Source organism: Fusarium musae, chromosome 6 (assembly GCF_019915245.1).
Source record: "Fusarium musae strain F31 chromosome 6, whole genome shotgun sequence".
In the NCBI taxonomy this organism is placed as follows: Eukaryota; Fungi; Ascomycota; class Sordariomycetes; order Hypocreales; family Nectriaceae; genus Fusarium; species Fusarium musae.
The window spans coordinates 2,301,388-2,325,397 of NC_058392.1; the positions used below are offsets into that span (position 1 = coordinate 2,301,388).

Below are 24,010 nucleotides of genomic sequence, written 5' to 3' on the forward strand. Positions count from 1 at the left end.
AGGCCCCTTCCCATACTCCCGGTATAATCGTCCCTGAAGGAGCTCCACCTCAAAATTGAATGTGAACCTTACAATATCAACTGACAATCAACTTCAGCCGCTTGCACCCTCCATTTGTGCACGTGCGACGAATAGCGTTCTCTAACATCATCCATCTTGCGATAACTGGTACTGCGAGATCGTGATAGGCCGGCCATCACTCCCCTGCGGCCTCAAGCATCCCGACGTCTTGCTGCGTACCCTTGGAACCTTCATGGGCGGCGTCCCCTTGCCTCCGGTGGCCTGCCGCTGTCGCTGACCGAGAGGGTCTTGAATGCTGTCGTTGCGCCTGTGCGCTGTCTCATTCGCCTTTCTCCAGGCTGCAGCAAGATGGCTGACACAGCCTCGATGAGTCTTGAGGAGATCCAGGAGGAGCTGACAGTGCAAAAGGTTGTCTTAGAGTCCCTTTCTGACGCAACGTATGATGGGGCTGAGGATATGAGACAAGAGGCTCACTCGGAGATCGTTCGCCTCAAGAAGCTTCTTCAGACCTTGAAACAGAAGAAGGAGCCTGGTACTACTAGTACGCCCTCCCCTCAGCATAACCCCAACGGCATTATTTTCTCGTTGTCTAATATCACTTGCAGCTGGTGAATCTCATCACCACGCCCCGGAAGATCGTTTCCCTGGATCATCAACTCTAGGTACGAAGCTCTTGAAACATACTCAATGCACATTTCATTTATGATTTCTTCTTTATTGCCCATGTCATATCTTTAGCACCCAAGCTCTTCTGACTGGATCTTTGTACTTCATGTGTTACTTTCCAATCCCTGATTTTATCACTCGATAGGTTTACAGCCAAGAGCATTAAGCTGACCTTTCTCCAGAGGATGCTGAGCCTGGAGCATCAAAGGCCATGCAATCTCCATCACGACACGGTGTCTGGCGTTTACCTGATCGAAAGAGGGGTGCCGACTCAGCTCGCCTCTCCTTCCATGACAATCATGCCAAAACACGCCGCATTTCCCCTGAAGATAATACCTTCTCGACTGCCATGGCCTACGGCAATGCTGATGACCATATTGACTTCATAGACCTTACTGGGTAAAGCTGCTTGGTAGTATTATTGTCTCCTTCACTGCTGACGGAAGAACACCAGGGACGATGATTATATAGGATCCGACTTCATCGCTGAACAACTCAAGGCCGAAGAGAGACAAAAGCAGGAATGGACAGACCAACAGCTCGCGAGACAACTTGCAAGTCAAGGCCCTTCCAGTCAAGCTTCAGGCTCACAATCTTCTAAAATTAACGCCTTTACACGACTCATGAACAGCCAGCCTGCCCTTTCTACCCCGCTTGACGACGCAGCTGACGACCTCTTTCGGATCCCTGGAGCTTATGATGCGCGATGGGATGATTCTTCAGGTGCCGGGCCAGCTTTCAACATACCCCAAAGGCGAATGGTCCCTCAGTACATACCTGTGGCAACATCCTCAAACCACAACGCCATCAAGGACGACCCGGATCTTATCTTCGCCGGATCTGTTACTCGCCAACCACCAACTCCTACTGGTCGTCCGACCCTGGCTTCCGGCATGAACTACCCAGACCTGACTAGGCGTCATCCTGGTGCGCCTCCTGCTGGCGTCTGGCCTAACAATTACAGCTCACCCAATTCTTCATCAAATTTATCAGGACTCGCCAATTTGACTAGATGGAGTAACGGACTTGACTTCGTAAGCGGGCTAGATGCCGATGGCACGCCAATAAACCCCCATCTGATGAGTTTCGCGAGAGAAGCGGACAGTTTCCATACGCCTCAGCTCGACCAAGGAGAACTTGATGCTCTCCTGAAAAATATCTCTGCTGATATGGATCTTCCCAAGGCAGGCCTAGGCGAGGCACCAGAAGGGCTGAAGAGGCCCCTGTATCCTCATCAGGACATTGCTCTAGCCTGGATGAAGAAAATGGAATCAGGGACAAACAAAGGCGGTATTCTTGCTGATGACATGGGGCTCGGAAAGACAATTTCAACACTTTCACTCCTCCTGGACCGACGGGCACCCACAAGGCCAAAGGTGTGTATTTCCAATTGACAAACAAGTTAGTTTACTAAGATGTTAGACAAACCTCATCGTTGCCCCTGTGGCTCTCCTACGTCAATGGGAAGAAGAAATTGCTACCAAAACCAAACCAACCCACCGGCTCTCAGTATATGTTCACCACGGCAAAAAGGCCTCGATTGATGAGTTGCTTAGATACGACGTGGTGCTGACAACATATGGTACGGTGGCACAAGAGCTCAAGCGATTTGAAAAGATCGTGGAGGATCATAAGGAAAGGGGAGGAAACATCAACTGGAACGACACGACCATCAGTTCCAAACTATCACTTCTGCACCCAGTCAAGGCCCAATTTTACCGTATCATTCTTGATGAGGCACAATGCATTAAGAATAAGGACACAAAGGGTGCCAAAGCTTGCACCCAACTGAAATCGATCCACCGATGGTGTCTGACAGGAACACCCATGATGAATGGAATCATAGAACTGTACTCTCTTGTCAAGTTCCTGAGGATTAAACCGTACTCGAAGTGGGAAGAGTTCCGACAGGTATGCCAATCAGCCTTCAAATGCCAGTTTGTCGCTAATGTTCAGTCAGGGATTTGGTGTTCTATTTGGCCGCAATGGAGACCCCAAACACGTGGCCATGGATAAGCTACAAGCACTTCTCAAAGCCATCATGCTCCGACGTAAGAAAAGCTCAAAACTCAATGGTAAGCCTATCCTTGTGCTCCCCGAGAAGACGGAAGAAATCATCTATGCCGAATTGTCACCTGAGGAGCGCGATTTCTATTCCCAGCTTGAAAAGCATGCCAGGGTCCAGTTCAGCAAATATCTTCGTGATGGGACGGTCAGCAAGAACTACTCCAACATTCTTGTTCTCTTGCTTCGCTTGCGCCAGGCTTGTTGCCATCCACATCTCAATCTGGATGTCGACGAGGCCGCCTCTTCGTCTATCCCGGATGAAGATAAAAAGCAGCTGGTCAAAGAATTGGATCAAGCTATAGTGGATAGGATCAAGGAAGTCGAGGCGTTCGAATGTCCCATCTGCTATGATGCCGTTCAATGCCCCAGCTTTTTTATTCCCTGCGGCCACGATAGTTGCAGTGAATGCTTGGTTAAAATTGTAGAAAGCGCTTCGTCGGTCAATTTGCAGGAGGGAAATGAAAGCAGCCGGGCTAAGTGCCCCGTCTGCCGCGGTCAATTCGACCCTGTCAAGTGTTTTACCTACGACATCTTTCGTGAGGTGCACATGCCGGAAACCGTCAAGAAAGAATCCAGCATGGAAGCAGCTGCCGATGAATCTGACGACGACTACGACTCAGACTCAGATTCAGACTATGAGTCAGATGATGAGGTGGACAAAAAGGGTAATCTCAAATGTTTTATCGTTAACGACGAATTTCCGAATGAGGATGAAAAGGTATTGGTCAAGAAACAGAGCAAAGGAAAGGGGAAACGGAAGAACAAGGGGAAGGCAAAGTCATTGGATGTCAAGCCTGCCATGCTTAAGACCCTGCGCAAGGAGGCTTACAAGAACCGTGAGGCTTTCAAAAAGTACATGCGATATCTACGCAAGACTTGGGAGCCCGCCGCCAAGGTTACGGAATGTATGAATCTCATCAAGAAGATCGAGGAAACCGGTGAGAAGACCATCATCTTTTCTCAGTGGACCCTGTTATTGGATCTGCTACAGGTTGCCATGTCACATGAGAAGATGGCTAAGCCAGAGAGATACGACGGTTCAATGTCCGCAACTCTTCGCAACATTGCAGCTCAGAATTTCCGCGAGCGAAAGGACACCAAGGTTATGCTGGTTTCCCTCCGAGCTGGAAATGCAGGCCTGAACCTCACCGCCGCGTCTAGAGTAATCATTATGGATCCTTTCTGGAATCCATACATCGAGATGCAAGCCGTCGATCGCGCGTATCGAATTGGGCAACAACAGGAGGTGAAGGTGTATCGCATTTTGACCAAGGAGACTGTCGAAGACCGAATCGTAGAATTGCAAAACAAGAAAAAGGAGATGGTGGAGGCTGCGCTGGATGAGACTGCAGGCAGCAAGATTGGTCGTCTCAGTATCAACGACCTCAAGACTCTTTTCGGATTCAGCCGCTAATAGATGTATATCGACCAACAAATGTCACGATATCGATTATCACATTGTACAGTATCACGGGCTACGGCTTGCTTTTTTAGCGTTGGACGAGTTATGACAGTTACAGACAGGGCTGCGACCTTCACCTCGTGAGAGCTGAACGACCATCTCGCGGTGTTATTTCGACTAAGGAATTTCCTTAACGCGATCATGTGAGCAACGGGACATGGAATTTTCTGGGGTGTGAGCTCAAGGAAACTGCCTCGCAGATGTTTTCAGTGCTGATTGCAGGCGGCGTACATGTTGCATTAGGGCAAACAATCCGTAGATGAACCGTGCCAACGTCAGAGAAATGATTTCAGTACATATCACATTGCTTCCAATTGGGAGGCAAGAATGGGCGTGTGATTGCATTGTATGCATGGTGTGACTGACTATACTACACCACAGCTGGTGTAGCCCTCCTGAGCATCATCAAAAGCTGGGCATGTACTATCCACCTTCCTGTCCTACCCTTTCAGCCGAAGGCGACCAAGTCTTAGAGGTTCAATTTAGAAACCTCGGTATCTATGATGTCCTGAACGTGTGTTTTGGTAGCGTCGTCTGACCACGTCCATTCCTGGGACACCAGCTGCCCGTCAACGATAGACGTGCCCTTTAAATGGAGGGCCGGCTCTTCCGTGACTGTGAAGACCATCCGGCAATCCTCGTTCTTGGCGTTGAGAATGGCATTGCCCTGTATGCCTTTGGACCATGGGTAGGGGAGAATAGCGAGGTAGTGCTCGACGAGAAGGCGCGTGGTAGCAGTGCCGAGGTAATCAGCCAGTGCATTTGCGTCTGGATATCCCTCCCGATATGGTGCACATGCAGCCGAAAGAGGTGAGTTCGGGGGACTGATTACATAGTAATAAGTCGCTGTGACGGGCATGAGGAATGTCCGGCCGCGGACGGTGAAGCTGACATTGGGAAGAATGGTTAGTTTGATGTTGAACTCGATGGGCTGCAGCATATTCCGAATCATGATCTGCGACGATGCAAGCTGGTTGGGTCCCTGATTCGCGTGATCTGAGTCGTTGAGAGAAATAGGGGTTGTGCTGAGGACGAAACGGGACGGGAAGCCAGCGCGCTGAAGAGACTGAACGAGGGCGCCAATGTGCTTAGTGACGACTTGGACGTTGTGGAGGTGCATGAGGCGAGCGATTATAGGACGGAGAAGAGCATGTGTTTGCTGGCCTCTCGATCGTGGGATGTGAGGCGGAATTGGGCGAGTTCTTGTGAGCTCGTTCTGTCGATGAGCGTAGCTAAGGAGGGTATGCAGCGCGAGGGATATCGTCTCAGCAATTCGGTTATCAGGGAGATCATCATCTGAAGAAGCTAGAGGGCCAAGCGGCACCAGTTCTAAGATGACCCTTGATTTGGATGCTGGATCAATATCGCAGATGAGACGGGAGTCGTATGGCTTGACCTCGTATGCTGCAAGGGTGCGGGCTTCGCGTGTCAGTTCGTGCCATAGCTCTTGTGAGAAAATGGTATTTCGGGCTTCAAGAACACGCTCTTCCAAGGGAGCGTCAGCAGCCGTCTCAGCTGGTAAAGCAGAGCGGCCGGTAACTTGACCGTCTCTTTCATATCTCACGACAACTCGCTCAGATACTCCTCCCAGCCGGCCGCAATCAAGCTGAACTGCCCCGTCATTGCCTCGCCTCATGGGTGCTAGACTATTCCTGTACTCGGGTGCAGCTATTGGTCATGTTAGTACGGTCGTGCGCTGGGGAGCCCATCAAAGGGAGGCATACCTTCTGAGAAGCCGAATCGAACACCAAGTGTGTGCCTTTCTTGTGGCACTCTGGATATCGACCACCCGGACTTTTGAACTGCTGTAATCTCCTCCCAGTACCTGCCCTCAACCGTAACTTCTTTCTCCAAGAACGCACTAGCAGCCTCGGCAGCATCCCGTGCTTTGTTCGTCTGTGTGAGTGCTAGGCCCAATGCTATGTTCTCCTGTTCTTGAACTTTGGCTGGAGTCACGGGTGGGTTATCGAGCCTGTCGGTTCCCAATGTACCGATGCCGACCATGTCGCGTAGGCCTTGCGATAGAGTGACGCCAGCCTGTGTAGGGTTCTGTTTCGAGATGAGGAGGGAGAGGAAGTCGAGTGTAAGAAGAGCTGTATTTCCCGCGGCGCTGAGTGATGTCAGTTTATGATCATGTTGTAGCGGGCTTCCATACTCAAGATTCTTTAGCATTTCCATGCGCACTTCCTGGAGGTCTCTCGGCGCATCCTGGTCGTCGTCGTCGTCGTGGTCGTCGTCTTGGTCCCCATCGGCCATATCAACATCTCTGTCTAGCGCATCCCCATACTCCGCTTCCTCTTGGGCAAGCTCTTCCCTTAGCTTGGCCTCATTTATAGCTCTGAACCCGCCAGGTTGCGCGTTGGCGCGAGCAATAAACTCTGCGATGTTCTGAGGTTTACGATCGGCGACGGGAGATGGTCGTATAGACAGCGGTTGGTCGTCGCCGTGTGCCATTATGAGTATACTCTCCAGGTGTGTTGCTTCGTTCCGTATCGTGTGTTTGCGTGTAATTAATGACGTTTTGGTATATTAAAAGGTATCCAATTGCTATTCTTTGTGACAGTCGCGTTGGTGATGGTGATATTTGTCTATGAAAGTTTCGGGCTTCTCTACTTTAGCTCCCGTTTGACACCCATGACCGCGGGGCCAACAGCTTGAGTGGGTCCTCCAAGTACAGCTTCACTCCTAACTACTTACCTAGAATAATTACTTATACTCCGTAGGTAGTATTTGCTTAACCTAAAGTGAAACAGTGGCAGATTTTGAGAACATGGATATTTTAATGCTGATACAGATATTACTATATTTTCATAACAAAGATAGCATGAGATAGTCTTACGTATTCATCGAATGTCTGTCACTATGATTGCTGTATCTCATAACTTGCATCAAGCTGCGTTGCTGTACCATCTCACTTCTCACAAAATGCTAAGCAGGAGCAGAAATGGTCATAGAGCTCATAGATCTCGAATTACAAGGTATATTTCATCTACTCTTTCTATATATGATTCTTATCTTGCTGTAAGAGTCGGAAAACTCCTCCCGCTTATAACCAACCAAAAAATAAACTCCTTTCGCCGATGCAATGCAATGCAATGCAATGCCATGCCATGCTGTACTTGTAACTTCGGTATTGTCTACTCGTTCTTTATGCTGCTTGAGCTACTCCACGCATCTGCATCATCTGTTCGGCGATGCCCCTCTCGTTGCAACATTCTCCATCTTCTCAGCTTCGACTGAGGGTTGTCACCTGTCATCGTAGGCATCAGATCGTCCTCGAGAATTGGGACTTCACCCAACGGGTCGAGTTGATCGATGATGTCTGAAATCTCAGTTGGTGGAATAGATTTGAAGACTGCCTGGACATCATTATGAGGCGACAGAGATGTGAACTGCCACTTGGATCTTTTGCCCGAAGCACGCCTGGACTGCATCCAAAGACGGCGTCGCTCCACAAAGCTAATGAGGAGGAGAGTTGGCATATTGAGAGTTCGAATAAGGGCCACGTTGACAATGTGGAAGATCCGAGCGGTGGTGACAAGCTTCAGGGGTAGGAGCACCATCAGAGCCAAAATGTTGAAGGGAGGGGGGTAGGCAAATATAGAATCACTCTTGACGCCCTCGAAAGTCAAAACAGCGCGTCGGAACTGAATCTCGGCCGTTTCGTCAGCGACGATCTTGGAGAAGGTGTTTGTGAGCATGGCAATGAGAATGGTCAGAAAGAGCGTGTTGCCCAGGAACGCAAAGGCAATCATCAACGCAGGACCAAGGATGATATGGAATCGCACCGACTCCTCAATACCCTCACCATCTAGACCGAACCAAATCCAGAGCATCCATTTGCCCACTACGTACCAGCTAAACTCCTCATCACCGTCGTTGCTCGCACTAACAAGCCACTGCAAAGCAAGCAGAAAGCCGGTAAAGCACCATGTGGCAAGGAAGGTCAGTACAGTAAAGTCCTTCATCATAGCATGAACAGAGATAAAGACAAGGTTGTTTGGCAGTAGGTTGAAAGCAACCCGGGTCAACATGACAGGTGCTGCGATACAAAGAACCGGTAGTCCATAGCCAGAATGAAGCTGATCGAGGAGAAAGTCGTAGATGCGGAGAATAAAATAGGCGCCAAAGATGGAAGAAAAAGTGATGTCAAGAAAGGCCCATAGGTTCTGTGCGTGAACTGCCCAGCCATGCTCGATAATAGCAGCCATCTTTTCGAGGAGCCAACCGAAGGTGTATATACAAAACGCGAACTCCCACATATTAACCTCAGAATGGCGAGAGATCATGGTCATTACGTAGAGCACCAGTAGGATGACAAAGTGAACGAGTTCGATGAGATTTCGGTTGCGAGGAACAATGAGACGGTGGTGGTTGAGGAGAGGTGCTGTCCGAGGGTCGTAAAGAGAGATAGGCCGTCGTTTATAGTGGTCCGGAAGGAAATCCATAAATGAAAGGGGCGTGTAAATGATTTGGCCGTTATGAACCGCATCGACAGCTCGTTGACAGGCTGCAGAGCTGATGAAGAACTTGCTTTCAGAGACAATTGCCAACTCAAGAGCTGTGACCTTTCTCTCGGAGCCAGAAACATCACCAGATCCAGGCCATTGAGGTCGGTTAGCTGGACGCTCCATGTGACTAGGAGCGCCTTGGAATGGATCGAAGCCCTCAACGAGGATGTGCGAGAGCAGCAAAAGACCCTGTGGCCCTGGGTTGTCCTCGTGGAAGCGGCGCAGGACCCGACTAGCGAGCAGCTCGCATAGAATTGCACGCGCCTGGTTGACACTCTGATGAACCTCCTTAGACTGCTCTCTTAGGAAGGATACACGGTTTGCTAACAAGCAATAAACTGGCGGGGACGAGTCAGAGAAGACTCCCAGGTGGGATTCTGCGCTTCAAACTCACCGACTGAGATATCATCTGGATTATAAAGTCTTTCGACCAGAGGCCTCACAACCAGAGCGTTCATCTTGGGATCTCTGAAGTGCTCCATAGTATAAGGATCATCTGATGTATATTAGGATTCATTAACTATATACGAATCGGGATGAGATGAGACCTACCAATACTCGCGAGAACTAACCGTCGGACTCTACACTCAAGGAGAGTTAGCACGCTGACTCCTCATGGTACGTAGGCGTATTACGATTCTTGGCGAGCTTATACAATGGCTCACCAAGAACATGCAGTTCTAAGCTGCAGGCAGGAAGGGATTGAGCAAGGACAAGGGCGAGTTTACCGGTGAATGTTCATATACACAGGAAGCTCAGTCGTCGTCAAGTTGAGCGTCGATCTGTTGCCATCATCGAGAATTCCTTTGGCTTCGGCATCTTCGGCCACAGTGAGAAAGCCCTCATCTTCATCGTCCTCGACAGGTTTGAGCCAAGCGTTTGACTGCTCAGTACTTCTGCGTACCACCATCGTGAGCAGAGCTGATGCTTGCTATAGGTGTTGCACTTTTGAACAAATCAGATTGAGGGTCTTTAATATGAAATCCGAGACAAGTTCGACGCTGAAGAGGGAAAACAAATAAAGTCACGAGGCAAAAAAGGTGAGGCTCTCGCTTTACGTATGTACGTATTTCAAGTGAAGCCCCCGTCTCCAATGTAATTTGGGGGTCATTATGCCCCTGAACTGCCATTCCAAAATCACGGCGACCAATCAGCGTCTGTGAGCCCCGCCACGACAGGTACGCGTCTCTAGTAGGCGAGATATTGATTGGATTGCTGTAATTGACTACGTGGATACGCGAGTCGTACTAATCATTACGAGTTCTAGAGGACTTTTAACTATAATTATGCAGTGATTTCCATCATTTTGAGAGCTGTCTGTATCGAATTGAAGAGTTGATCATTCGGCAGTTCGTTCAGCTCTTACTGGGCTGCATACATAATTGCATGAGAGAAGCTAATGCTCATTGGAAGTTGACGCTGATACCCCTGAATCCCTTTCCCCTTCAGAGAACTCCAGTTGTAGATCTGCAACGCTAAATCCAGGGTCCAGGGAACAGGAATTTGATTTCTGCAACGTGCAACCTTCAGAAAGTGATATCGATCATGGAACGATAAAAGAATCTGCCTTTAAAGAATTTCAATCAGACGGCAGAACAACTCTCAACTGCCGAAATAGAGCATTGCTCGTCATTTTATTCACGTCACTATCAACAGCCGTCATCTAACTTAGCTCAACGAGGCTTGACTTGTCAAAGCGGCATCTAACTACGTACCATGGCCAAATTACATACATTAACTCATTCAGAAATTGGCAGATGGAATGGTCTAGGCCAAGGAGCAAGCAACCAGCCCCTTGATACGTCTCTCCAGACTCCAAGCTCTACAGATCCCCCTCACTATATAGAGCACGAGTATCATGTTTGATTCATATTAGAGCTTTCTCGGAAGTGGGAGTTCAATTGCTTCAGGTGACGCTCATATGGTTTGACTTTTCTGTCGCGGGCCCTCGGGTTTCAACCGAGAAAGTCGTGTTTCCGCTGCTGGTCCCGAGGCTCGGCATTATTTGTTCTTGATCTTCTTGAGCATTGTGGGCGCTTCCTTAACATGGATTCTTGCCTAAGAGGAAACTTCCGGCTTCTGGAGCTGTGTTCCGTTGGGTGACGGACATGTCACTCCTCCGTCCACACACAAACATCTCAGCTGGGCAGATGGTTTAAAGGATTGAAGGATTGGGTTACACTGGACTATGTTGACAGCTCGTGGGGCCTGCGAGTCTGCTCACAGTCCCCAAACTGATCCTGAATTTGCCAGGATTTTGAAAGTCTCGTAATGCAGTCTGAAAAGATAGTCACTGTATCCGTATTCAACAAGGTATAATCCCTAAACAGTCACGCCCACCCCCTCACCAGTAACACCTGACCATCGCCAGGCCTTGGGCCCTTGGCTACGAGCGAGCTTGAATATGGGGTAGCCTAGCAGCAACCTAGTAAATGCTTGGCTCCCAAATGGTGGCGTCTCTATGCACACGAGTTAAGACGCCAAGAGAAACCCAGAGTGGCAGTGCATGAATGAAATCAAGCCTGGGAGATGTGAAGACAGAAATATGCAAACATAGGTTATTGGTTCTTTACCAAATAACTACTGCAGTCCGTAGGTTAAGGGCAAACCCATTGACACATGCCACGCGACCGTAAAAAACAGTCACCTCGGCTGGTTTAGGTCAGCGGAACATCACACAGCTGATTGACCAGCATCAGAATGTCAACTCGGCGATTGATCCCATCTGCAAGGCACTCCCTGAGCCTGTTTCTCTGCCCAGCATCGAAGAGTCCGGGGGAGCAGCGGAGGGAGATCCGGCCAGCGGGGTCCCCAACCGTGGATCTGATATGCGTCTTGATGAATCTGGAATTAAAGAAATGATTCAAGACTTTGTGGCTTTTTTGGTGATACATGCATTTCTTGTCAAACATGATTGTGTTTGAGGCACGTGTGTTGCCTGCAACTCAACGAGCTCCCTAATAGGGTCCGGTGCCTCCCAGTGAGGCAAGCCGCTGTGTAAGTGTCCAGAGTGTTGGGGGAAATGGTTCGAAAACATGACAGCTTTCCCTTATTTTGGAACATACATATTGACTTTTTGGGGTTGCATGGGTGTCTATGCCCCACCCCCTCTTGGGTCAGAAGGTCTTTGAGCTGGAGACATGCCATCTTCAGTTCTCCATAGGGCGAAAATGATTTAAGTGTGGCGTTTATAGTACTAAAAGCAGTGTAAGGCACAGCATCCTGTCGCTGATCCTAGCAGTACTGTAGAAGTACATGTCCACTATCCATGCGATGGGTTGTGTTGGTTGTTGGAGGCCAATCTTGGCTTTGCAGTGCGTTCGCGGCACGGCCATATTGGACTCTGTTTGTTCTTCCCCTTCTCCTTCGGTTATGGAAAGGTGTAACGATATTATACTTTGTACGTCGGCAGTCGGTACAACAATAACAAAGTGCTTACAACTGCTGACAGTGAATGAGTGTTCGCCGGATGGTACGGGCGAGAGGGCCGGCTAGTTACTGGCAGTTAGTTAGAGATAATAGTTACCAGTAAGGTAAGTTGCGTGAGGGATAGTTAGACTGAGAATGGGGCAGCCTCAACGTAACAGCCAAGCCAGCGACAGACTTTCGAGATCCAGTGATTCAACAAGGATCTGGGGAGCACTGAGCGCTGGCTTCAGGATCTGCCACCTGTAGCATTGATGACGCTGGGCCAATGGTTGCGCCGAAGAAGCCGAGCGCTCTGATGGTGATGACGACCATTTTTTGCCATTCATCCATTCACTGGGCTGTCTTGAATTTCTTTTCTATCTATGGCCGTTTCGTGTCGCAAACCTGGCTGCCAGCACAATTTTTAAGACTCCATTTGTGACGCAATCAAGACGTCCCGCCCTCTGTTTCCCCAGCAGACTTAGCGCCTTGGAGCTTTCCTGAAGCTATTCATGCTAAGCCCGAAGGGGTATACTGCTCTGGACCCCATCTGTATCTTTTTGTACTTGCTTACCTACCTTATATTTTCCGAAATTGCTCTGCAAGAGTTTGATTTACGAATATCTCGGCACGTCTAAATTTCGACAGCGCAAGGTATTCACAACCTTTTCTCATGTGAACTGGATTCAATGTGGAAAGTCTATATGTAGAGATTATGTGATACTTGTCTCTCTATCAGTGGCATCATCCTTTTAACTTCCAAGAGACTTTGAAAGTCTTTTCACAGTGGCGTAGGAATCAGATGCCGCCAAGGCCTATTATATTTACGCGAACCACCACTTACTTTCATCATTGATGTCTGTCAAGGGCTCAGTCTTTGATCTCCATCTTGAACAAGGTATCTTTCAGGTCCCTCCTCGGTCCTGTTAAAGATTCCCTGTCCGGAGAGACTTTACCTCAAGGGCAAGGTAAGGTATCCCAGTCCCGCTGCAAAAATCTTTGTCGTATTCCAGCATTAGCTCCTATTGTTTGCAGTCTACAGGGCATAAAGGGAAGCTCGGTATGGTAAGCCAAGTTAAAGGATAGGTAGAAAAGAGTGAACCAAGGCAAGAATTTGTCCAGCCAAGCCTGTGCTTGAGTACATAAATGCTAAGATAACGGCGTCAGATGGACATTGAATCAACCGAGCTTGGGATACTTGGAGGTACTTTGAGCTGCTGAAACCCTGTAAGATCTCCACCTCGACCTGGCCCGGGCTTTGGATGGTACTGTACCATCCAGTGTATGTGTATGTATGTACCTCCCTGCTGTGCCGTCTCTCCTGCAGCAAGCGCCTCTTGGAGGTTCCATTGCTTGAGGTGCTCACTCTAACTAACTACCTTAGCTCTCCCGTTGTGTTGTGCTCTGTTGCTCCAATTGCTTACGTTAATATTAAGGCAGCCAAAAGTTAGTGTGTGCCAACCAGATGCAGTATCTCCTTCTCCACGCCCGCGCTGCTCTCTCCTACGTCGTCTCCGTCCGTGGCTTCGCTTCCCGTCCCTTCCTCACATTAATTCCGCCAGTCTCCCCCTTCATCCTTCTTTCCCTTTTTCTCCTCACTCTCAACGATACCCTCACTCTCAACCCCCACTGTCGTCATCGCAGGCCATTCTGTGAAGTTGTCCTCCTTCACCTTGACCATCACCTAAGCCATCACCTGCACCTCAACCTTGATCAGCTTCCCCGTCTGCTTCGTAGCTACCGCGCATTCAAGATGACTGACTGGACAACGGGCATTATGCCGCTGCACCAGGTGCACAAGCCTCCTTTCACAATCGAGGCTCCTGGCTACGAGAAGGTCCCCGGCGAAACCATCCCTCGACGTCATCCCAAGGCCAAGGATGGTCTCGTCACCTATCCTGCTCCCGATGCCAGGACCGTCTTCCAGGTCGTTGAGCGCAGCGCCCGACTCTACCCCAACCATCATGCTGTCGGTGCCCGTAAGCTCATCAACATGCACACTGAGAAGAAGAAGGTCAAGAAGAACGTCGATGGCGAGATCCAGGAAGTTGAGAAGGAGTGGTCCTACTTCGAGTTGACTGGCTTCGATTACTTGACTTACCAACAGTACCTCGAGCGCGTTCTGCAGATTGGCTCCGGTCTACGGAAGCTGGGCTTGACAAGTGATGACAAGCTTCACATTTTCGGTACCACCAGGTATGTACAGCATTGACTCGCCCTGTATCCAAGCACTGGTTTCTGACTCCGCGGCGTGAAGCATCGGTTGGATCTCCACTTCCCACGCAGCTGCCTCACAGTCCATCTCGATTGTCACCGCCTACGATACACTTGGTCCCAGTGGTGTCGAGCACTCTCTCGTTCAAACCGAATGTAGCGCCATGTATGTCGATTCGCAACTCCTCAAGACAGCTTCAGATCCTATCAAGAAGTCCTCCGTCAAAACCGTTATCGTCAACGACCGAACGATCTTCGCCAAGGGTGGTGAGCTCGAGGCCTTTAGGGCCGATCATCCCGATCTGAAGATCATCACTCTTGAGGAACTTCGCCAGCTCGGTCAAGATAACCCCGTTGAGCCGAACCCGGCCAAGCCATCCGACCTTTACTGTATCATGTACACTTCTGGTTCCACTGGTCTGCCCAAGGGTGCCTGCATCACCCACGAAGCTCTGATTGCTGGAGGTGAGCTGATTTGTACCACATTGCGTCCTCTTACTAACTTGTTCCTTCTTAGTCACCAGTTTGTACACCTGTGTCGAAGAATGCGTTAGTGATAAGGAATGTATTCTTGCTTACTTACCTCTCGCTCATATTTTCGAAATGGCACTCGAAAACCTCGTTATGTACATTGGAGGAACTCTTGGATACGGAAACCCACGAACGCTTTCTGATGCATCAATGAAGAACTGCGCTGGTGATATGCGCGAGTTCAAGCCCACTGTCATGGTAGGCGTCCCCCAAATCTGGGAGACTGTGAGGAAGGGTATTACAGCCAAGCTCGAGGCTGCCAGTCCTCTCCTCAAGAACCTATTCTGGGGCGCATACAACTGGAAGGCGTTCGCCTCTAAGAACAAACTGCCTCTGGCGAGCTTGTTTGACAGCATCGTGTTTGGCAAAGTCCGCGAGCTGACGGGTGGTCGTATGCGCTTCACTATGAATGGCGCCAGTGGTATTTCCGATGGTACAAAGAACTTCATTTCGTTGGTCGTTGCTCCCATGTTGGCTGGTTACGGCCTCACTGAGACCTGCGCCAATGGCTCTCTGGGCTGCCCACTTGAGTTCTCGCCCGATGCCATTGGTCCTACCCCTTGCGCCTGTGAAGTCAAGCTTGTTGCACTTCCCGAGCTAGGCTACTCAACTGAAGCCAAGGTTCCACAAGGCGAGATCTGGATCAAGGGTTTGCCAGTTATGACCAAATACTGGAACAACCCCGAGGAGACAGAAAAGGCCCTGACTCCTGACGGCTGGTTCAAGACTGGCGATATTGGAGAATTTAATGCTCAGGGCCACCTTCGAGTCTTTGACCGCGTCAAGAATCTCGTTAAGATGCAGGGCGGTGAATACATCGCCCTTGAGAAACTCGAGTCTGTGTACCGTGGTGTCCAGTCTGTGGCCAACGTTATGGTCCACGCCGATCCCGAGCACTCACGCCCTATTGCCGTTATCATGCCGAACGAGAAAGTCTTGCACGAGAAGGCCAAGGAGCTGGGTGTTGATGAGCACAACCTCCACACTGTCCACACCAACCCCAAGATGGTCAGCTTTGTTCTCAAGGATCTCCAAGGTGCTGCAAAACGTGCTGGTTTGAGCAGTATTGAGATTGTCGTTGGCGTTTTGATCACTGACGAAGAGTGGACATCGGATAATGTAAGGACAATCCCAATCGCTGGCTGGCTAGAAGCTTTACTAATGTGTTTGCTCCCAGGGACTTCTCACCGCTACTCAGAAGCTGAACCGACGCAAGATCACGGAACACTTCAAGAAGGACATCGCTGCCACCCTCAAGAGCACCGGCTCTTAATTAACGATTGAATAGGTAAGAAGATTTAATGGTCGAACATCTGGTTTGAAAGTCGAAAGAATGGATACCAAGAGAGAAGATGGAAAGACGGGTGTATCGACTCTTGATGCGGGTTTGCTTTCAGTGTCTGTAATTACTTTCGCGGCGTTGGCTTCATGATATCTTGAAGGGAATTTTGAACGACAATGGAACTCGGCTTCGAGCCATTTTATGGTTGCTCGCTCACTAGACCCTACACTTTTCTTCGGGGATGATCTGATGTGTGCTGACATGTGACTCTGTAAATCGAACTTGGCGTGGGAGAACCATTGGCTGGCGGCGACCTTCGGAGGTGATCAAGATGTAGAATATTGCAACTCTTTGCCTTGTCTAGTTTACGTCGGTAGCTATTAATACCAGGACTCGGCCAGAAGGTACAGTCAACGGTTGGTGTCTGAGAAACAGAACCAGCTAGTTCTATTCTGACTCTAACATATGGCACATCAAAATGGAGTTACCACGGTCATTCCAGCACATAGATTAGAGATCATTAATCAATTGGTATAATACGGATGCAATAAGCATTTGCTAGAAAACAGGTACCCCTCCCTCAAGTCATGACTCTAGGTCAGGCATATTTACCAAAAATAGAGCACGCTATCTACTCCGTACAATGCCATGATAGCCAGTTAGCGAGATATGAATTCATATGAAAATGATGGGGAACTGGAACTACAACCGATTGAGACTAGTAGCGTAGTATTGGTATAGATCAAACAAAGCTGCGCTGGAAAAAAGAAGACGGGACCTCCAGAAAGTTGAAACATTTGTACCAATTCGCGAGAGTCGGACGTATATACGGGTGTGGGTGGAAGACAGGTAATACGAATTCGTCCATGTCCATGATTCCTAAATGTTCCGAATTTCTTCTATAAATAAAGGAACGAGTAGCCATGAGGATATATCCAACTCCCAAACCCTGCCAGGATTGCTGGACGTAAGCAAGTGATACGATGGTAGCCTTATCGCATGCCCTTGCGACGGAAGAAGACCAGATATGGTACGCGGTCGCGGCCAGATTTGAAGACCTCCTCCTGGACATCATCGCGGTCTCCGCTGCCAATGCGAACCTTTGTCACGCGCGAATCGTTGCAGCAGAACCAAGCGTAAGGGTCATGAGACGTAGAGTCCCGCACATACGCCAAGTAATGTCCGTTATCAGTACGACTGCCTGTATGAACAATAACAGCATAAGCCTCGTAGCGGAATGGTCCTGTGAATGCAGGGTCCATGGGATCGAACCTAGATGAAGACTCGCGAGAGCCAGGAGGGAGGAAGTAGCGTGTGAAGTCGGTATCGTTGAAGTCCCACGTGATGGGTGCCGTTGATTTGCGTAAATCTGAGGAATCATGTTGGTAGTGGAAGCGCCGGAAGACGACGCAGAGCAAGGATGGAAAGCGGGCAAAGGAGAGACTCTGTTGAGCCCGAGTGGGATGGCGGCAGTGATCGCAATGGAAGTCGTTAATGATGTTGCCCGATGTATACTGGTCGAGAACCTGCTCGAGAGTCATGCCACGCCCCATTCCCACTGTGACAGGGACAACATCAATAGGATTGAACTGATAAGTACGGGTGCGACATTCGAAGCACTCGACAGTTGATAGCTCGAGACCGCGCCAGTAGCGGTCGACAATAGAACGATTGTATTCGAGATGATTTTGCCAGTACTGGGCAGCAGCCTTCACAAGAGACTGGTGCTTAGTATCTGGCTGGGCAGCAGTGCCCTTTCGATCTCGGCGTGTGTTAGTCTCGTCGTGCAGGTGAGTGAGCACGAAAGACATGAACTCCTGGGCATCTTGCTGCTGACTCCCGCCAAACTGCTCGATGCTTCGGCTTTGGGTACAAACGTGATGCGAATAATTCTATAATTCTGTTAGCTCGGTTTTTCTTGTCTGGGAGTTTGTGATTAGCTTACCATGAGCGTCTGGGCCATCATGACCTGAAATTTGCCTGAACTCATCCAGTGGAACAGGTTTGAGATAATACGAATCATGAGCTGTGGCTGCTCAATCTTCTCATCATCTTTCATTGGCGCCTTGTACTTGCTGACCCATTCCGAGTTCGCCAGTTCTCTTCCAAATTCAGGCGAGGCGAGCAAGCTCTGCAGCGTGCTGTTGGCATAGCACCAGTTGTTGGGATTGTTGAGCCCAGTGTAGAACTTGGCCGAATCGCCTGTGGATTGCTGCTCAACGGCCTTCATAGTTGGTGCTCTTGAAGGACGAGCTGGCACGACTGCGTTATTGTTGCCATAAAGCTCGTTCTCGTCCCTCCCTTCGGTAAGGCCGCTGTAGCTTCGTCGCGGCAAAGCGGGAGCTGGTCTTGTGGGTGGCGAGGGCAAGTCCGTGTAGAGGTCGACCTTGTGAGATAGCCCATAAACGGGACGATTCCGGGGCTTCTCTTCCGGAGAAGTCATAGACTCTTGTTCCAAAGACACCGGCGGGAATCTTCGAAGGAAGTCTTCTGTAGTGCGCGTGAAGTTGGGCGATGATGCTGTCTGCATATCGTCGTCGTTTTTGAGTGTCTCTTGCCACACCTTGACTTCGTCAGGCTTGAGAGGCTTGGCGATATATTTTGACCTCCGTCGCTCGATAGCTGATAACCTGCTTCGATTGCGCTCCAAGTGCACTGTTCTATTCGTTGTTGAAGTTGTCGATCCCAGAGACGCCGGCCCCATCAGGTCAACCCAAGCATCAAGGCCCCCCTTGAGAATCTTGGGCGTGTTTTTGAGCTCCTTCATAAAATTCAAGTGGACTAAAGCTCGATGGAGTGATATAATTACCAAGTCGTCAGAATTACGTGGATGTTCGGGAATTTCTTCAGAGTCTTGATCATAGAAGACCACTAGATCGTAGGTATGCCGTTGTTCGAAAAGCGATTGTTCCTGGTTAGGGGAGAGAATCAAGCTCTCAGAGATCTCATCTGCAGAGAGGTTATCCCTGAGCAGGATGCTGGGCTCAATACAGATTGTTGACGACGACATGATATGGCCTTCGTTGAAGTCATCCCTCATGCGAATGTCTATTATCAAAATGCCCCCCTTAGCTTTCATAGCTTGGTATAGTTCCTCTGGAGAAATGGAATCGCCTTCTGGAATCCTTACAGAGCCATTGAGATTGCTCGGGGGGACCGGAGGAATAGAGTTGTTCGAATAACTTTGCGTAGGAACGAAATAGTCTGTTTGTGACTGCGATGAGCCCGTGGGAGTTCCAGGTATCGAAACGGCGGACGTTGTGCGGTACATGCTACGAGGTGTACTTGCAGGCGGTCTTGTTACTTCTCCTGAGATGCTGCCACGAGCAGGGCTGTAGATAGCATCTGGCATCTTGGGGAGAGTCGGCACACTCGTGTCAATACCAACTTTGGGCGGCCGAGGTGGAGGCATCTCTCGAGGACCCATCGGCTTCGGGAGCGTTATCTGATGTGTCTTGATGCGTGGATCTTGACCTGGTGAAGGTTGCGGGCCTCTCAGGTTGGCAAACCTGGCAGCGAGATCTTGGACGCCATTAATGGACGCTCTTTGAGCACCGGGCTTGATGGCATTCCCATGGAGAGACTGGGGTTTCGGTTGAATTGCTGGTTTAGCTCGAGCAGGAGAACCATTCATGTCATGCCCATCAAATCGATGCTTTGAGGGTGATATGGGCCCTTCGACGGTCGATTTTGATGGTGTATGTGGCCGGCTTCCTCCTTGTGACGAGTTCGGTCGAACAGTCCGTGGTTGCACACCAGTTCGTTTGTTATCCGCAATAATGTCGGCCTTGATCTTGGCATACACATGGTCCTGCTGGCTGATCTTGGCGAGTAGGTTGGCATGAGCTTTTACAAAATCGCCGTGACTCGTTTTAAGATCATGATATTCAGGATGGCTGGTGATGAGTTGTACAGCGATTATGGACGCCCGTATATATTCGTTCAGAGCGATGGCCGGCCTGCGAAACTCCCGAGCGATCTCGGCTTGCTTAAATGATGCCTCGGCCGATTCCAGTAGTTTCCGAGCAGACACGTTCCGGTCGAGATTCCGCGGAGTGAGAACATCGTCAATATGAGGAATCAGAGGCTTTGAAGGAGATTCGCCTCCTCGATTGCCGCCTGGTATCGGACCATGGTTGAATGCGCCGGGGCTGCCCAAGGAGTGTGAGCCTGCGGTGGCTACACTGCTTGCGCGCGAATGCCCTAGAGAGGCCATGATGCCTTGCTCGGTGTTCTTAAGCCGTTATACTGAAAGGTCTCGGTCGGTAGATTCGATTCTGAGAATCGAAGGAGTATTATAGTGTTTAAGTTGCGAAAATTAGGTTTTGGCGGCGAAAGGTTGCAATGAATTGTCTGTGACAACAACGACAGAGCCGTAGAGTGGCGGAGTATTGAAATATAAGGGTCAACAGGACCTCGACCGAGTAGAGATGGCATCAATATGCAGCATCTTAAAGAATCGTGCGAGTAAACATGACAAACAAAGGCTCCTCCCGAACAAGAACCATGGGACGCCGAACGAGAGGGGTCGTACTGTGAGGAGAATGAACTTGGTATAAAGGATGGTTGTTCATGGGTGACTTGAGTGCCATGAGGTGAGGTGTTAGTAGTCGCGGGGAATAAGGTAGGTACCCATGAGAACGTCTGAGGTACTTGGTAGGCCACCTGATCAGCTGCACGAAGTAAGTATTTCTTACCGCTCTTTCGTACCGAAGCTCAGGGACCTTACCTCTCTGTTCGAGGTCGCTCATGCACCTGAGCCACGTACGCCACAGAATACGTCGTCATTCTCCCACAGAACAAGAGCTTAGCGTGACCGCGTGCCAGCGCTGACGACAGGCCAGGCGTTCTACAGTGGGGTTTTAGGCTGCCTCGAAGTGCACTGCTGTGGAACCAATGCCCATCTCAGCCAATTACAGCTCTCATAGCCTTACTTAATGAGGCACCTTTCTGCGTCAGATCCTCAATCGCCGTGCCCAGACAGAGGCTGGGGTTAACGAGCGCCTAGCCCAGAGCATGGGAGCTTCGCAGGCACACACTGAACCTCCATCAGACATTAACATCGACATCAACAGCAGCAACTGCTTCATCGAGCATCGTGACCTTGTGTGTCGCTACCTCAGACACCTCGATACTGATACCTCTTGTTCATATTCACTTGGTCAATTGAACGCAATACCCCTCCTCTTTGCTGATCGCTGTAACCAAAAGCCAAGATGATGAGTTGGTGGTCGTCCTCCGCCAATACGGCCCTGGACGAACAGATCGAAAAGGCCACAAGCAGCAGCCTGTATGTCGCCAGACAGCCTATGCCCTGGTGAACTCAGCTAACAATGATTTCAGAGAAGATATTGCCCTTAACCTCGAAATCTCCGATGTCATCAGATCCAAGACGGTCGCGCCGAAAGAGGCAATGCGCTCCCTCAAGAAGCGCATCGGCAACAAAAACCCCAATACACAGCTGAGCGCTTTAAACGTATGAATCCTATCGATCTGATAACAATTACCAAAGCTGACTCCCTTCAGCTTACCGATACTTGTGTTAAAAATGGCGGTTCCCATTTCCTTGCTGAAGTCGCATCGCGAGAGTTTATGGATAACCTTGTTTCGCTTCTTCAGGCTGTCGGAGGCGGTGCTGTCAACGCTGATGTGAAATCGAAAATTCTTGAGCTTATACAATCTTGGGCGGGTGCTACTGAAGGCCGTTACGAGCTTTCATACATCGGCGAGGTTTATCGGACTCTACAACGCGATGGATACCAGTTCCCTCCCAAGATATCCGTGGCCAGCAGCATGATTGACAGTAGCGCTGTGAGTACCACTCTGGTCATAGCCACACAATGGAGAAAACTGACGATATCATCAGCCTCCGGAATGGACCGACTCCGACGTATGCATGAGATGTCGAACACCATTCACCTTTACAAACCGAAAGCATCATTGCCGAAACTGCGGTAACTGCTTTGATCAGCAGTGTTCGGCCAAGGTTGTCGCTCTCCCGCACCTGGGAATCATGACGCCCGTACGAGTCGATGATGGCTGTTATGCGAAACTTACCAACAAGGGACATAAGATTCCCAATCCATCGCTCGATCGATCGCCGACATATCCCCATAAGACACGAAGCACATCAGCCATGCAGCCTCGGAACGCTCGAGTTGACGATGGATTTGACGAAGATCTAAAAAAGGCATTGGCAATGAGCCTGGAGGAGGTTAAGACCCATTCTCACGGCTATGCTGGACCTGCTCAGACTTCTTATGCAACTAACGGTGACGCTTCGGCGGCCAAACAAGCAGAGGAGGATGATGCTGATCTCAAGGCCGCCATCGCTGCCTCTCTGGCTGATATGGAAGAGCAGAAGAAGAGGCACGCTGCGGCGCTCAAGGAACAGACGTCCAGCTCCATGGACACTTCTGCCACCACCAGCTTTGTTCTCCCCAAGAACGATTATGAATTGACACCTGTGGAGGCAGAGAACATCAACCTGTTCTCAACACTGGTGGACCGGCTTCAGACTCAGCCGCCAGGAACCATTTTACGAGAGCCACAGATCCAGGAGCTCTATGATAGCATCGGTACATTACGTCCCAAGCTGGCAAGAACTTACGGAGAGACTATGAGCAAGCATGGTGAGTATTCCTTCTCTGCCGAAGGAATTGAGATGCTAATCCAATCTCAGATACACTTCTTGATCTTCATGCGAAACTCTCTACCGTTGTTCGGTATTATGATCGTATGCTAGAGGATCGACTTTCTAAGGCCTATAGCCAACAGAACCTCGGGGGATATAACTTGCCGCCGCCACGCCAGGCTGCTGGGCCGTATCCTTCCATTCCTTCCCAGATGCCCAGCAACCCTGCTGGTGCAGAGAGCTTTTATACAGGTCAACAACGGGCCAGTTACCAGGCGCCTCAACACCAGCACTACCAACAGCCACCACCGCATGCAACACCTCAGCCTCAATATCCTTCTTACGGACCCACGCCAGAAGCACAGCCCGGCCAATACCCTCCGCCTCATCAGGTGCAACGGGCTGATAGTTGGCAAAACAGAGCGCCCTCAGCACCTCAAAATCCGTACCAGCAGCCGCAACAACCTAAAGATCACAACCTGCAAACACAAAACCCACAACAGCCACAGGCTCCAACTGCTAGTGACCCCAATGCTTCATACTATTTTACACCTCAGCAGCCTCAGCAGACCCCTCTAGGACCATCTGCACCAGGATCTGCATCTGATGTTAACCAGTCACCATATCCTAACTTACAGCAACCTTCCCAATACCCTGGGGGGTCAGTATCTGCTCCCTCGCAGCCAACTCCTGGCCAAGCGCCCGCCCAGGTTGCGCAACCAGGCCAGCCTGTACAGTCCCCTCATATGCAACATGCCCAACCGCCTCAACCATCTCAGCCTCAACCGCCTCAACCAACCCAGCAAGCACCTCCCCCACAGCAGCAAGCGTACTGGCAGCCATCTATGCCCCAGTCACACCAACAACCACCTGTCGCACCGCAGAATTGGGCATACGGCGGTTACACGCAAGATTCATTCCCTTCAGTACCACAACAGGAGCCCGCCAAGCAGCCCGTTAAGGAGGAGGCTCTCATTGAGTTTTAGATTTGGAGATGGACGGCCATCATTAATCTTGCCCACGTGTTATATCTGATGTCTGACTACTATGATTAGTCAAACAGTGGCGTTTACCGGGTTGTCAGTTTTAGAAGATCAGAATGGATATACTCTTGGGCGCGTGAATGGGCGTAGTTATATGTGCTGGTAGCTAAGATGCCGAAACTGTGATACCTTATACCTGCTTTGGGGAACATGCACATAGCCTCGTGAAAT

General features: G+C 49.9%; 7 protein-coding genes across 7 annotated transcripts; 3 read left to right on the forward strand and 4 right to left on the reverse strand.

Annotated features, from left to right (window-relative positions):
• Positions 1–369: 369 nt before the first annotated feature.
• Positions 370–4,168, forward strand: J7337_008565 (uncharacterized protein; the record flags this gene model as incomplete). The annotated part of the gene is made up of 5 exons (XM_044826181.1): positions 370–562; positions 870–1,086; positions 1,142–2,063; positions 2,110–2,598; positions 2,648–4,168. 5 exons carry the CDS (start codon positions 370–372, stop codon positions 4,166–4,168), a joined length of 3,342 nt encoding a protein of 1,113 aa, XP_044679098.1.
• A 517-nt stretch (positions 4,169–4,685) lies between these two features.
• J7337_008566 (uncharacterized protein) lies at positions 4,686–6,670 on the reverse strand (the record flags this gene model as incomplete). Its single annotated transcript, XM_044826182.1, has 2 exons — positions 4,686–5,884; positions 5,941–6,670. 2 exons carry the CDS (start codon positions 6,668–6,670, stop codon positions 4,686–4,688), a joined length of 1,929 nt encoding a protein of 642 aa, XP_044679099.1.
• A 683-nt stretch (positions 6,671–7,353) lies between these two features.
• Positions 7,354–9,209, reverse strand: J7337_008567 (uncharacterized protein; the record flags this gene model as incomplete). The annotated part of the gene is made up of 2 exons (XM_044826183.1): positions 7,354–9,050; positions 9,122–9,209. The coding sequence occupies 2 exons, from the start codon at positions 9,207–9,209 to the stop codon at positions 7,354–7,356; spliced, it is 1,785 nt and encodes a 594-aa protein (XP_044679100.1).
• Positions 9,210–9,324: 115 nt separating this feature from the next.
• Positions 9,325–9,637, reverse strand: J7337_008568 (uncharacterized protein; the record flags this gene model as incomplete). The annotated part of the gene is made up of 2 exons (XM_044826184.1): positions 9,325–9,412; positions 9,456–9,637. 2 exons carry the CDS (start codon positions 9,635–9,637, stop codon positions 9,325–9,327), a joined length of 270 nt encoding a protein of 89 aa, XP_044679101.1.
• A 4,251-nt stretch (positions 9,638–13,888) lies between these two features.
• On the forward strand, positions 13,889–16,153 carry J7337_008569 (uncharacterized protein; the record flags this gene model as incomplete). Its single annotated transcript, XM_044826185.1, has 4 exons — positions 13,889–14,331; positions 14,393–14,814; positions 14,867–15,999; positions 16,058–16,153. The coding sequence occupies 4 exons, from the start codon at positions 13,889–13,891 to the stop codon at positions 16,151–16,153; spliced, it is 2,094 nt and encodes a 697-aa protein (XP_044679102.1).
• A 1,001-nt stretch (positions 16,154–17,154) lies between these two features.
• J7337_008570 (uncharacterized protein) lies at positions 17,155–20,378 on the reverse strand (the record flags this gene model as incomplete). The annotated part of the gene is made up of 2 exons (XM_044826186.1): positions 17,155–18,054; positions 18,108–20,378. The coding sequence occupies 2 exons, from the start codon at positions 20,376–20,378 to the stop codon at positions 17,155–17,157; spliced, it is 3,171 nt and encodes a 1,056-aa protein (XP_044679103.1).
• A 1,000-nt stretch (positions 20,379–21,378) lies between these two features.
• VPS27 (Vacuolar protein-sorting-associated protein 27) lies at positions 21,379–23,782 on the forward strand (the record flags this gene model as incomplete). The annotated part of the gene is made up of 5 exons (XM_044826187.1): positions 21,379–21,452; positions 21,506–21,638; positions 21,689–21,973; positions 22,029–22,794; positions 22,845–23,782. 5 exons carry the CDS (start codon positions 21,379–21,381, stop codon positions 23,780–23,782), a joined length of 2,196 nt encoding a protein of 731 aa, XP_044679104.1.
• Between the last annotated feature and the right edge of the window lie 228 nt (positions 23,783–24,010).